A 14180-nucleotide genomic window follows, 5' to 3' on the forward strand; every position below is an offset into this window, starting at 1 on the left:
AGTTAATACAAAGTTGCATGTAACTGGGAAAAATGGTTGGAGGATAAGCTTTGGTAAAATATTTTTGGAGTACCAGAGGAGTCAAGAAGAGGACTAAGCATGTATTTTTTAATATTATAGGACTCTGCCAAGGGGTACCAGTAACGGCTAGAAACATGGATGTTTACTGTTTTAATTATAGTGGTTGCTTCATTGGCCTTTGATATTAAATTCTGTTACCCTTGTTGCCTATAAAATGAAGGCAATGATTGTAACATGATTTTTTGTTTTGTTTCACAGCTCTTTTAGGATTGCTAAGACTGGAGCCATGCTACTTCCTCTGTTAAGATTTATCCACTTATCTATATCACTGCTAGCATGGTTATCCTATAGATTAGGCAAGACTTCTTTTCCTTTTACTTAGAATTTCCCCAGAATTAGGCTAATGACCAGGTGTGATTCTGTACCATGTGTCACTCATTATATAAATATATTCTAAGGTTGATCACAAAGTTGTCTTTCTTCAAATTTCCATAATCAGTAAATTTTACAAATCTCTTCCAAATTTAATTCATTTCTTAAATGGAAGGTCATTTTCATTCTTGCATATCTCTCCTGTATCATGGAGAACTGAAACAGAATAGCTTTCCAGGGAAGCAGTTTGTTTTCTTTGTCCAGTCATATTTTATCGGTCTGATAGACCTATTATTCAGTAAACAACAATATTCTTTATAATGCACATGGTAATAGAATAGCTATATAAACTTTCTCTTCTTCGTTTTCAGTGTCCTGCTAATTACCATTCTACTTAGTGCATTTTTTTCCTCCGTGTCTTAGATTTAGAGGTCATTCTCTAAACCAGATTTCTTCCTCCCCCTACAGGATTACCCGAGCGGAATTTTTAGTACTTAAAATGAGCTGTTCAATAACCAAGCATTTGACTTGACGGAACTGAGAAGGCAAGGTGGTAGTGGGGGATGGGTATGCCAGGAATTCGGTAGAGTTTGAAAGTCTTCTGACCTTTTAAGTACAAATAAATATTGCTCTTTAAAGAGTCTTATTTTCTCAGCATAACCCCTCACTTATTAATATTGTGGTAACTTAAAAAGTATCATATTAAATTTAAATTGCATTTTTGGTACTTTTGTCGCTTTTATTTACCCGGTACTCCTCTCTGCTTCATTATGGGAGTGGGACTGTGCATAGTAGGATGACTTTCACCGTACAATGCAAGGAGCCAGAGCAGCATGGACCTATTGGGAATAATTAGGGAAAATCTGCCAGGAAAGGAAGGGGGGAGATGATCCATGGAGGATTTTTCTAGGCTTTAAACATTTCAATATTTTTTACTTATATAGACATATTTGATATTTTACAATTGTCAAAACCAAAATAAATGTATTACCTTTTTAAAGAAGATGATCCAAAATGAAAGCCTAAATTTTAACAACAGATGTAAGAAAATACTTGTTGTTCTATTCTTTATCATTATCATTTACCTAAACAAAATAAATTATACACGTAAAACTACTTCATATTTTCTGAGGTTTGTTTATAGATTAGTATTATCAAATCTAAATGTCTTATTACTTGATTATTTAAACTTTTACCTTTATTCTAAAACTATCATTAATATTCTTGAAAAATGTTGTATATTTATTAAAAGATACATGACTATTTGGTTGGATCATCTTTGACTATATCAAAATATACCGTTCTTTATCTCTTTAAGAACTCTCATCTTAGTTTCCTTTTAATTCTAAGGCTACATTAATAAAACTCATAGCCATTATCTATTGATTGTTTACCATATGACAGACACTGCTCTAAATACTTTTACTTACTATAATTCTCACAAAAACATCATAGTTAAGTCTAGCTAAGTCCTATTTTTATCCCTGTTTTGCAAATGAAAACCTTACAACAGGCAGAAAGGTTAAGCAATGTGGCATGACCACACAACTAGTAAGTGACAGAGGCCAAATTCAAATCCACATTGCCTTCCTTCACAGCCCTTATTCTTCATTCTGCTCCATCCTGGCTCCTTAAATAGAAGTTTGCCATTTTATGTCAGTCAAAAAATATTTAGCAAACATTTATTGTGTGCTCATAGTAAGGCATAGAATATTAAGGAATTTTTGTATTGTGTTAAAGGGTTGAGAGTCTAATGGAAACTTACTGAAATAGGCACACAGAAAAACTATATGAATTGCAAGTCAGGGGTTACAATAGGAGCATAAATTCCTATAGGAGCAGTGGGAAATGAAGGATTACTCTGGAAGGAATTCAATTTTTAGACACAAAATGATAGCAGCTAATATGAATTGAAGGTAACTTACTGAGTTTGGGGAAATGGAAATGTCAGTAAGATGAGTTTTCATCAGTGTGGCAGATAACCGTGTGTGCCCATCATTCCCTGCCTTTCCAATCCTTAGAAATTATGGGAGATATATTTTATTTTATCTTGTTTTATTTTAAAGAGTAAATCTCCAGCCACTCTGGAAAACAAGAAAGAGTGCCTACCATTAGCAGAACATTAACTTTGAAAGGCAAAAAGCAGGTAGGATTGGACTGTTAAAGAGAAGCATATTCTAAAGCATGCAGGAGAGGATTGCTCAGAAGGGGCAGGGGGTCTGGCCGCACATCAGCCACAGTGGATGCAATGCTAAGGAGGGACCTGGAGCCGTCAGCAGGGTGATGAGTGAGGAGACTGCATAAAGAGCAGCAGAATAAATCAGCCCTTTCCCCTTTGCTTGCTTATGCTGAGTAGAGGACAGCTGGTGCTGTTAACTACAGCCCAAGGCCGTGAACGTGGGGCTTTAGCTAGAGGCAATGTGGTGGGTAGGTAGCTAGTGACACCCAGGAAAAAATGGGACGCCCACTTCCTTAAGAAAAACAACCAGCATACCCTGCCTGTCAGTATGTCCCTGACCTCTATGACAGGTAAACAGAAAATTCCAAACAAAGATAAAGAGCCAGGAATTACCAACCATTTGAAGGTAACCCATACCATAAAGAAGACACCAAACACAACAAAGGGAATCAGTACCTAAGGAGAGCAAGTTGATAGAGCTAACAAAAGTCTTTAAAATAATACAGTCAGTAGCCCCGGAAAGAGAATACTGGATCCATAAAAATAATTATAGATATGAAAAACTTAAAATATAATTTTTGAAATATTAAAAATATTCAGTAAATGAGTAGAATTGTGCAGTGGACCTAAAAACAAAAGTTTAAAAACAAATTAGTGAGGTGACAGATCAAATGGAGGAATTCTCCCAGAATATAACACAAAAAGACAATTAGATGGAAAGTATAAAAGAAAAGAGAGAGGGAGTATAGAACCAGAAGTTTCAATATCTATTACATAGAAACAGCGAAAGGAAAGAAGAAATAAAATGGAGGAGAGAAAACAATAAAAGAGATAACAGACTGAAGGTGTGTATCTTCAAATAGGATTGGACTGTTGAGTACAGAGAGGAATGACCAGTAAATGACCAATGCCTAGATAGAGAGATAATACAAAACCTTGCAGAAAAAATTAGTTACCTAAAAAGAATGGTAATCAGATTGCAATAGTCTGCAATGCCGTATTTGTCATATATGCTATATGTACTGAACGTATCACATATGCATGTGTGCATGTCTGTGTGTGTATGTTTGTATGTATGTAATTAGTAGATGCTGTGGAGGGCCACTCAGACTCCCCTCTGCCCTTCACGACTGCAGTGCCCATTTCCCAGCTCTGGAAGTGTTGGCTGCTGACTGTAATACAATAAGTCCCTCTCCAGACATTTCTCTCTGCCAAAGAAAGTCATCTGCCCAAGGACATGCCCCCTTCCCTGGAATGGCATATGTCCAGTGACTTGTCAATTTAGAGAGATAAAGGTCTGACCCCTTTGCTTCAACTGAGGACAAGTCTGAAGCTCCAGAGCTTCCTGTAGGATGATCTGGGGCAACTGTTGTAACTGCATTGAACTTCAACTTCTCTCTCTGCCTAATCCTGTTTTCCTCACTTCCCCACAATAAACTTCCCTGAAGCCACTCCCCAACGAACTTCCTGCATGCAAATCTCCACCTCAGAGTTGGTTTCCCGGAGAAATGCAACCTGTGACAATATTCTTTTCCACTACCCATGAGACATTCACTATAATTGACTATGTATTAGGATGCAAAGAAAATCTCAACAAATTCCTTCAAAAGAAGAACAAAGAGACTGCCTTCTCTGACCACAGTACAACACCCACCCACCGCCTACACACACACATGAACATCTTTTGAGTTCAAGTGCTGTGCGTGTAGCAGACACCTACAAGAAAATATTTTAATGAACATGGTGATTTCCAAATAAAAATGGGTAGAGAATAAGTTCTTATGAAGCAGTTTAATCAAAGTGAGTCACTTTAAAGTTTTCCCCCTAATCTGAAACAATAAGGAAAGGAAAATAAGTACTCACCTTTCATTCACCTTTAATAATTTTACAAAGTACATCTTTTTTCACAGAATGGCAGCTTACCACCACGTAAGTAGAGTAGATGTTTTTAATATTGGGTACTTCATTCCCAGGAAAATTATGGAGAACAGAATGAAAGTAATGAATATGAAATAAAATATAAGGTCATCCTTATTTCTTTGTTTATCAAAATGTTTTTCTTAAACTTGATACACTTATAACTGACATTTGATAGAAACCTTGGAAGTAAGACTTAATAAATAAACCCATGCCTTTAAAATTGCTTAAGTGACGGAATCACGGGTGTGAACGCTGCTCAGCATCCTTGCACCATACGCTACACCTGTCATAATTTTTGGTGATTTCCATATTCATACGGGTAATCCATTCCATACGTTACCTTTCCATCTGTTGTCCTCCTTTCTTGTAACCTTCTTGCCCTCCACCTGACCTCAGCCATGGTTATATCTTAAAACTGGTCATTATAAATATCTATAACCCCCTCTCTGTGCACCTCCAGTAATTCCAATTTCAGGTATCCTATCTCTTGACTTTCCAGCTCACTTCTTATAACACACCGATTTCCATAATCATCCCATCCCACTAGGAGCTCTAATCCATTGACCTACCTTTTCATTGTCTCTAACCCCCCCTCCACCCCCCAGGGCCTCACTTACTTTCATCCTCAATTAAAATTTCTTTTGTCTATCATTATCATTGTTTCCTTACATACAGTTTCAGCCCCCTTACCCCTCTCTTACTTTGTTGTTTTCTCTTGGTAAAACCCCAACCCTCAGGGCTTCCCTGGTGGCGCAGTGGTTGAGAGTCCGCCTGCCGATGCAGGGGATGTGGGTTCGTGCCCCGGTCCGGGAAGATCCCACGTGCTGTGGAGCGGGCTGGGCCCGTGAGCCATGGCCGCTGAGCCTGCGCGTCCGGAGCCTGTGCTCCACAGTGGGAGAGGCCACAGCAGTGAGAGGCCCGAGTACCGCAAAAAAAAAAAAAAAAGAACCCCAACCCTCATTAAATTCAGCCTTCTACCTAACCTTTGCCTGCACCCATGACTGGAGAACACTCAGGCGTCCTGAACGATCTCCCTTTACCTTCATGATCATTAACCTCAAGAGGGCCCTCAGTGCTGCCGAGCAGTCACATTCATTTTTCTAGTCCATTCACTCTTCTCCTCTCTTAAAATGTCTTGTACCTCCTTTTCTGTCCTCACATCCCCAAAACCTCTTCCCCATCCTTCCTCTCAGCTGGTGACAATCTTGCTGACTTTTTCACTGGAAAATAGAATGAGTCAAAAAAATAAAGTCTAGAGGGAACTTTAGAGACGTTCTATATCTTGTTGAAGATGGTGGTTGCTGAGTATATACATTTGACTAAATTCATGGGGCAGTGCAGTTAAAACCTATGCATGCTATCATATGTAAGTCACATCTCAATAAAAACGAAAAATAGAGAAAGAACTTCCATAAGTTCCAGCCACTGCATAAACCCACATAGCTATAACTGGGCCCATGTACTGTCTTGATGCTCAGGGTGCATGTTCCACACTCTTAGATATAAGGCCAACTCCTCTACTTTGTCACTTGCTTCCATCACTCCAGCAATTCTCTCTTCTCCTTTCTGTTTCATCAGTTTTTCCCTTTGTTGGGTGATTCCTATCAGCCTGGATAGATATTATTATTTCTCCCACTTTAAAACAGCATCCCCTCCCCCTCAAAAAAAGAAAACCCTCTCTTTTTTTAAAATATCTTTATTGGAATATAATTGCTTTACAATGTTGTTAGTTTCTGTTGTACAACAAAGTGAATCAGCTATATGTATACATATGTCCCCATATCTCCTCCCTCTTGAGCCTCCCTCCCACCCTCCCTATCCCACCCCTCCAGGCGGTCACAAAGCACTGAGCTGATCTCCCTGTGCTATACGGCTGCTTCCCACTAGCTATCTGTTTTACATTTGGTAGTGTATATATGTCCATGCTACTGTCTCACTTTGTCCCAGCTTCCCTGTCCTCCCCTGTGTCCTCAAGTCCATGCTCTACATCTGCGTCTTTCTTCCTGCCCTGCCACTAGGTTCATCAGTACCATTTTTTTATATTCCATATATGTGCATTAGCATACGGTATTTGTTTTTCTCTTTCTGACTTACTTCACTCTGTATGACAGACTCTTGGTCCATCCACCTCACTACAAATAACTCAGTTTCGTTCCATTTTATGGCTGAGTAATATTCCATTGTATATATGTGCCACATCTTCTTTATCCATTCATCTGTCGATGGACACTTAGGTTGCTTTCATGTCCTGGCTATTGTAACTAGAGCTGCAGTGAACATTGTGGTACGTGACTCTTTTTGAATTATGGTTTTCTCAGGGTATATGCCCGGTAGTGGAATTCCTGGGTCATATGGTAGTTCTATTTTTAGTTTTTTAAGGAACTTCCGTACTGTTCTCCATAGTGGCCATATCAATTTACATTCCCACCAACAGTGCAGGAGGGTTCCCTTTCTCCACACCCTCTCCAACATTTAATGAAAAACCCTCTCTTGATTCTACTTCCCTCTCCAGTTACTGCTCCATTTTTCTCCTCCCCTTTGCAGTAAAATTCCTCAGCGTAGTTGCCTGTATTCACTTGTGCCTGTTCTTCCTCTCTCATGAGGAAGCGTGTGTGAGGAGAGAGAGGTGAGAGGACGGAGAGGTGGGGAGAGAGAGAGAAGAAATTAATTGAATGTCAATCATCAGGAAAATGGATAAAGTATGCTCTATCATACATTGGAATATATATGGTAATAGAAACAAATGAATTACACATATTTACATGGACAAATATGAAAAACTGCCTTGAAAACTAAGTAAAACAAGGGAATATTTAAGTAAAATTGATATTAATGGTAACCTCTGGGTGCAGATAGGGATGGGATGGCATGAAGATGGAGCACACCGGGACCTTGAAAGTTATTGTAATATTATTTTAATTCAGCTTAATAGTGGGCACACAGGTATTTGTTTCATTATTATTTTTAAATATGTGTAGTAAATGCCTTTTTTGTATGTATATTTCAAAATCAAAATAGGATTTTAGAAAATTTTTAACTTAGAAAAACAGACTATTAAGTAGGTCATTGATACTCCCACATCTTCAATTTTTTTTTTTTCTGTACGCGGGCCTCTCACTGTTGTGGCCTCTCCCGTTGCGGAGCACAGGCTCCGGACGCGCAGGCTCAGCGGCCATGGCTCACGGGCCCAGCCGCTCCACGGCATGTGGGATCTTCCCGGACCGGGGCACAAACCCGCGTCCCCTGCATCGGCAGGCGGACTCTCAACCACTGTGCCACCAGGGAAGCCCACATCTTCAATTTTTTTTAACCTCTTGTTTCTTTTACCCAAAATTTTATGAGTTATTTGTAACCATTTTTTTGCCTTAAATGTAAGATAGCACTAAACTGATACAACTGTAACATTTTAAAAAGTCTTTCGCAATCAGTGCCATCAAACTAGTTCATTTTAAATTAAATTGTTAGGATCTCTATTGTCTTTATAAAATACAAGTCTTTCACAATAATGAGCTGGGTTCATATTTATGTGATTCCCATAACCTGTTGATAAAAAGAGATATAATTATTATTGCCCTCGACATAGATTACAGTGGACTTTACATTGGGCCAGAGAAAAGGCTTTATGAGTGAACTTAGAATTTTCATTGCTCAGTTTTCATGCATTCATCCTGTTTCCAGGAAAAATCATTACCAACAATGTATACATGTACATGTAATGAATAATTAATGAACGTATTTCGTACAGCTGGTGTTTTTTTTTTAAATTGACACTACATGGCTGACTTTAATCTATATGTGAATGTGTATTTATTTGATAGGAAATTGCCCAGCATTTACGCCCTGGAACCCTCCGAGCAATCTTTGGTAAAACTAAGATCCAGAATGCTGTCCACTGCACTGATCTACCAGAGGATGGCCTATTAGAGGTAAGATGAAGAAGGGTAAGCATCCTATTTATATTTCAAACTCATAAATAATCTTAGCAGGTCTAGTGTGTAAGGAACCTTTTAATACTCTTGGATTACAATGTTCTTTGGCCATCGGATAACTTCAGACTGCAACTTTAAAAGACCAAATTGTAGGATGCTGTCGTAATGGGGTAGTCTTCAAAGAACTAAGGTATTTTTCTGATTGGCATATAGTATGGTTTAAAAACTTAAAAAGTAAAAAGCTACAGCATTGATTAAATAATGTGAAATTTATTTAAAAATCAGGTAAAAACACCATTACCTTAGGTTTCTAGTCATGATTTATCAATGAAATTGTGCAATGTGATAGCATTAAAAGTAATAGCTACCGTTTTAACTTAGAAAAACAAAGACTGTTTTGACTTTTTATATACCAGGTTCTATAATAATTATGATAAATGCTTTGTATAAATTGTTTTTAATCTCCACAGCAACTCTGATAGGTTGGCATTATCATGTCTGTTTTATCAGAAAAATGAAATTGAGACTCAGAGAGGTTACGTAACATCCTCAAATCAAACAGTTAATAAAGGACGAGGCCATATTTTGATTTCTCGTCTGTGTGATTAACATGACATAAGAAACAATGAAAAGAATTATAAGAAGATATAAGTGAAAAATTGGTGTGGTTTGGGATTAAGAAAGTCACTTCACAGCCAAGGGAAGGAGGCCTTAAAGAAAAGATTGGTATTTTTAACTTCTTATAGTTTAACTTCTTATAGTTTTGTGTCAGGAGGAGCTAAATGAAATTAAAAGACAACTGATAAATTTAAGTGATTAAAGCATGAATGACAAAAATGATTGATATCCTTAATACATATTTATTTTAGTGAGTAATATGTTTTATATCAAATCTATCAGTCGTTTTTTTGTGTGTGTGTGTATCTTTAAAGCCTTTCCCAATATTTCGTTTCATTATCTTGCACTGAAATATTCAACTAGCCTGGAAAGCCTGGAATTAATTTGCTGAATGGTGTGAGGTATGGGTCTAGTCAGCTGTCACAACATTGCTTATTAAATCCTTTTATTCTTTCATTGTTATTTCTCATTTATTGAATACTTATATACACCTGTGCCTGTTTCGAACTTTCAGTTTTATTCTGTTGGTCTGTGCCAGCAAAATACTATTTTTATTATTGCACTTTATACTTTTAAAAAGTTTTCTTGGTTATTCTCTTAAATTTATTCCTCCAAATGAACTTTACATGAGTTTACCAAGTTCTTTAACGTAGCAGTCCCCAGCCTTTTTGGCACCAGGGACCAGTTTAGTGGAAGACAATTTTCCAATGGACTGTGGGGGGAGGGGGAGGATGATTCAGGCTGTAGGCCGAGTGATGGGGGGCAATGGTTCAGGCGGTAATGAGAGCTATGAGTAGTGATGGGGAGTGGCAGATGAAGCTTTGCAGGCTTGACCGCTGCTCACCTCCTGCTGTGCGGCCCGGTTCCTAACAGGCCTCGGACAGGTACCGGTCCATGGGCCAGGGGTTGGGGACCCCTGCTTTAACCCACCCCCACAAGATGCCAATGGAACCTTGACTGACATTACAGTATGTTTATAAATTAATGTGGGTGTGACATAACTATAATAATAGTTCTCCAGTTGTGTATGTGGTATGCCTCTTCTTTTACGCCTCTTTTTTTATATGGGTCTTAGACATATAGCCTATTAAATTTATTTCTATGAGTTTTTGTTTTAGTTGCTATAAAGAGTGACTTTGCTACCTCCATTAAGATTTTCTGTCATAATCCAAGATGTTAATCTGCTAAAATCTTATCCAAACTGCACCATAGTATGAAATGTAGACATGCATACTTCTGAAACATAAAACTGTAACAAATTTTATTTTTATTACACAAAGGATTAAATATTTACTTTATACTTTAACTTATTTTATAAATATTCCCTTTACCTTCTGATAACTTAGGACCTATAGGTGAGGCTTGAATTCAGACGGTTGTTCAGGGAAATTGAAAAATTATTAACCGTGAATTTTATGCCCATTAAAAAATGTTACTGAAGGTATGCTTGTGATTTTGCTCATACAATTTGAAATAGATATTACTGCCTGCAGTTTACAGAGCCATTTTCTAAATGATTAAAATCTTTCTAACCAAACTACACAGGAGATTTAATTGCAAATTAATGCCTGTGTGGTTCAGAGAATTAATCAAAAACGGAAGTTAGAGCTCCAACAGCCTCCTTTCACCTTGCTGATGATTCATACTTGATGTGCCCTGGAATAAGTCACTTTCCATGCCTCCCTTCTCTTATCAATAAAATGGAATTAAGAGTGCTGATACTATCAAGGGATGTTCTGTTAGTTAGGGATTAACTATTTGCAGATTATCACTTAGCTTTAAATGGTAAAATTTTATTAAAACAAAACAAAACACTATGAGGCCCAAAGAGTTATCTGCTCATAGGTTTTTAAAGAGAAATTTAAAGTGACACAAAGACAAGCTCTCTGATCAGGGAAGCACTTTGTACTTAGATCTACTATTCATTAAAGGAACATCCTTTAGATGTAGAGTGACCATGAAATGTATCGCCCAATCTAGAATTAATCAGCCAGGATGTTAGGCCAAAAGGTATAAACAAGAACTGTCATCAGCACACTGGTGTCATGGGTTCCCTAATTATATGGCAAGAAGGGAAAAAAGGGAGCAACCTACTTCTCCTTTTTCTCATGTGATGTTTACTGACCTAGGTTTTTTGTGTCATATGTGTAGAGCTCAGAAAGTATGGTTTCCATTTATATTTTGTCGCCATCCATGATTTTATTTACTTACTCTTAACAGCAAACAGTTATAGAGTGTGTTTTACTTGCTAACATTGTGATAGGATTTCAAAATCAAGCAAGATATTTCCTCTGTCCTCAATGAGCTCACAAAGTTTTAGAGGTCAAGGATCTTAGCATGAATGTTGAAATCTGATTTCATTACATGCTGCTGTTGTGACACAGCCACTTTTGTGGTTATAGGGAAAAATGACAGCATCTGTATAGTATGAGACATTCTAAGATGTTATTTTGCTGGTAACATGCACTGAGACTCTATTGGTAGTAATTATGAAGATCTTAAATTTGTGCTTTAGAGAAAGCATTAGTGGAAAAAATGTTTAGCTTAACTTGTAATAAAGAAATACTCGTTTTCCACTAATGGAAAAGAATTTTTAGAGTATCAGTGCCCACTTCTGGTAAGGTTACAGTAAAATAGATACCCTCGTATTGCTGGTGACAGCTATGTGGCAGCAGGTATTGAAAGCCATGGGGTTTTTCCATACACGTTGTCCCAGAATTCTACTTCTTAGAATCTCACCAAAGGAGTAGGAATAGAAGCAGGACTACTAAATGGAAAGTTTTCTGCACAGATGTTCACTTAAGAAATATTTGTGGTAATTAAAATTGGAGATAGGGTGCATGTCTAAAGATATATCTGATGTTCTTTCCTCTGATTAGGCTTCCATGACACCCATAGTCTGCCTCGGAGGCTCATCTGTGTGTTTTCATAGCGCTTTGCTTTCCTCTAATACAGTAGTGTAGTCAAGAGTCAACACAGATCTGTACTCCAGGGTGAGTGACTTATTTCATTGTGCCTAGGATTCCTCATTCTGTAAAAGGAAGATGATAGCGGTGCCTCACCTTTCAGGTGGCATAGTGTCTAGCACACAGTAATTGCTGAACAAATGACAACAATTCTATTATTATTATTATTACAGCACATTTTGTTGGCTTGTAGATATTTCCCCACGAGACTTAGTGCTCATAGGGAAGAGATTCTGTCTCGCCTGGCCTATAAAAACTTTAATAAGTCATTTTTGAAGGAAAAGACAGAAGAGTTTGGTTAAATAAATTGTAGTTCATGTACTCAGTACAAAAGTATGTAACTTTTTTCCTTTAAGGTTGATAAATGAAGACTCTGTAGCAGTGGTTTCTAGCCTTGGTTGCATGTTAGAATCACCTGAACAGTTTTTAAAATACTGATGTCCAGACCCACCTTTAAAGATCCTAATTTTTTTAAAAAAGTAATTTCAAGCTTAGTATACAAAACTTTTTAAAAATAAATGTCTGGGATTAAGTTGCCAACATAATGGCCCATTTTTCTGAGTACTTTAGTGTGTATTTTTAACATACAGGGACATTTTCCTACCTAACCACATCACAAGCATCTAAATTAGGAAATTAATGTTGATACATTACCACTATCGAATCTTCAAACTCCATTCAAGTTTTGCCAGTCAATAACCAATGGATCTTTAGTAGCAAAAGGGTTCAGGTCAGAATCATGCATTGCGTTTAGTTTTCCCCTTACTTTCTTACAATCTAGAGCAGTTCCTCAGATTTTCCTTGACTTTTGTGACCCTGACACCTTGGAAGATAATAAGTAGAGATTCTAATTTAATTGAGTCATTCATTCCTTTGCTCATCAGAACCTTTTCTAGATGGCTTGCACCTACAGTTCAAACAAGATACTGACATATTTCTTTTATTGTATGGCATATACTCTTTATGCAAAGTCATTTGTTGGCTTTCCGTTGTCCATGAAAATGTGTGATGCCTTTTTGATGTTGTGACTCCGCATTGTGTCTTCCTCCCCTCTATCCCCTTCAGCATTAGCCCTCCTCTCACCCATGTCACTGATGATACTTCTGAGGGTCAGTTTTACTTTCTTCTTGCTTTCTTTATCTCTCCCAACGCTTTATTGAAAAAATATATATATTCCTCTGCCTTTCATTTTTACTTCTGTAGTCTGTTCCCAGGACTGTCTTTCTCTGATTATCTTCAACACTTTACATGTACTGTAATTGAAATTCTCAAAGTTGCCTAATAGGTATATGGTAGAAAATTCAAGTGTGTTTGAAGTTTGAATTCTGTACACCAAAATGATACATTGGTCATTCATCCAGATTCATCAGTCATTCATCCAGATATTTACATTTTTTTAAAACTAAAAACAGCACTGGGGACATAGCAATAAACAGGGTATGCGTAGCTCTTGGCTTTACGGAGCTCACCTTCTAGGAGATAATAATCATAGTAATTGTCTTCTAGAATGATGAAAATATGGGTCTTTCCTCTGTTTTTCTTTTCCAAATGTTCTATAACTTGGTTATATCACTTCTGTGGTTGTAAAATAAAAATTTAAGAAATATATAAAATATTTAATTGTATGTATGACTAGTCAATCAAAACAAGTCTGAATTTGGATATGTAATTATCTCTGCATTGATTCTTGTTCTGGTACACTCTAGAAAAAAAAGAATCAAGCATTTACCAGAAATAAACATAGGTGTATAGTTTATAAGATGATTGGACAGGCCTGGATTTCTTGGCTGTGGTTAGTGTAGGCCTCTGAACACTAATACTCATAATTTATCTTTAGTTTTAGTTTCTGTGTTGAATGAAGAGTTATGATTTTTACTAGTACATTGTCCAAGAGGGAACAACTTGTACAAGGACAAGAGCAAATAGCTTTCTCTTAGAGATCTAAAAATAGTTTAGTAAGGCAGGGGCTTTGAACTTGACATGGAAAATGACAAGAGATAAGGGTTGAAAAACCAGCAAGGGCCCTGTAAAGTCATATTAAGACGTCTGAACTTTATCCAGAGGGCAATAGAAACGTTTTACACAGGGGATTAGCACAATCATCCCTATGTTATAGGCGTCACTCTGGCTGCAGTGTGGAGAGCAAATCAAAGCGGGGTTGGGAGGGAGACAGAC

General features: G+C 37.4%; 1 protein-coding gene across 3 annotated transcripts in view; it reads left to right on the top strand.

Annotated features, from left to right (window-relative positions):
• Positions 1-14180, top strand: part of NME7 (NME/NM23 family member 7) — a 258876-nt gene that overhangs the window by 195855 nt on the left and 48841 nt on the right. For 2 of the 3 annotated variants that reach the window (XM_079935492.1, XM_079935493.1), the window contains exon 11: positions 8311-8418. In XM_079935492.1, coding sequence (XP_079791618.1) covers positions 8311-8418 — 108 coding nt within the window. Of the gene's footprint in view, positions 1-8310; positions 8434-14180 lie in introns of all 3 variants that reach the window. The other variant, XM_079935494.1, reaches the window with a different exon arrangement.

The sequence above is a fragment of the Stenella coeruleoalba genome (genome assembly GCF_951394435.1).
Source record: "Stenella coeruleoalba genome assembly, chromosome: 1".
Lineage (NCBI taxonomy): Eukaryota > Metazoa > Chordata > Mammalia > Artiodactyla > Delphinidae > Stenella > Stenella coeruleoalba.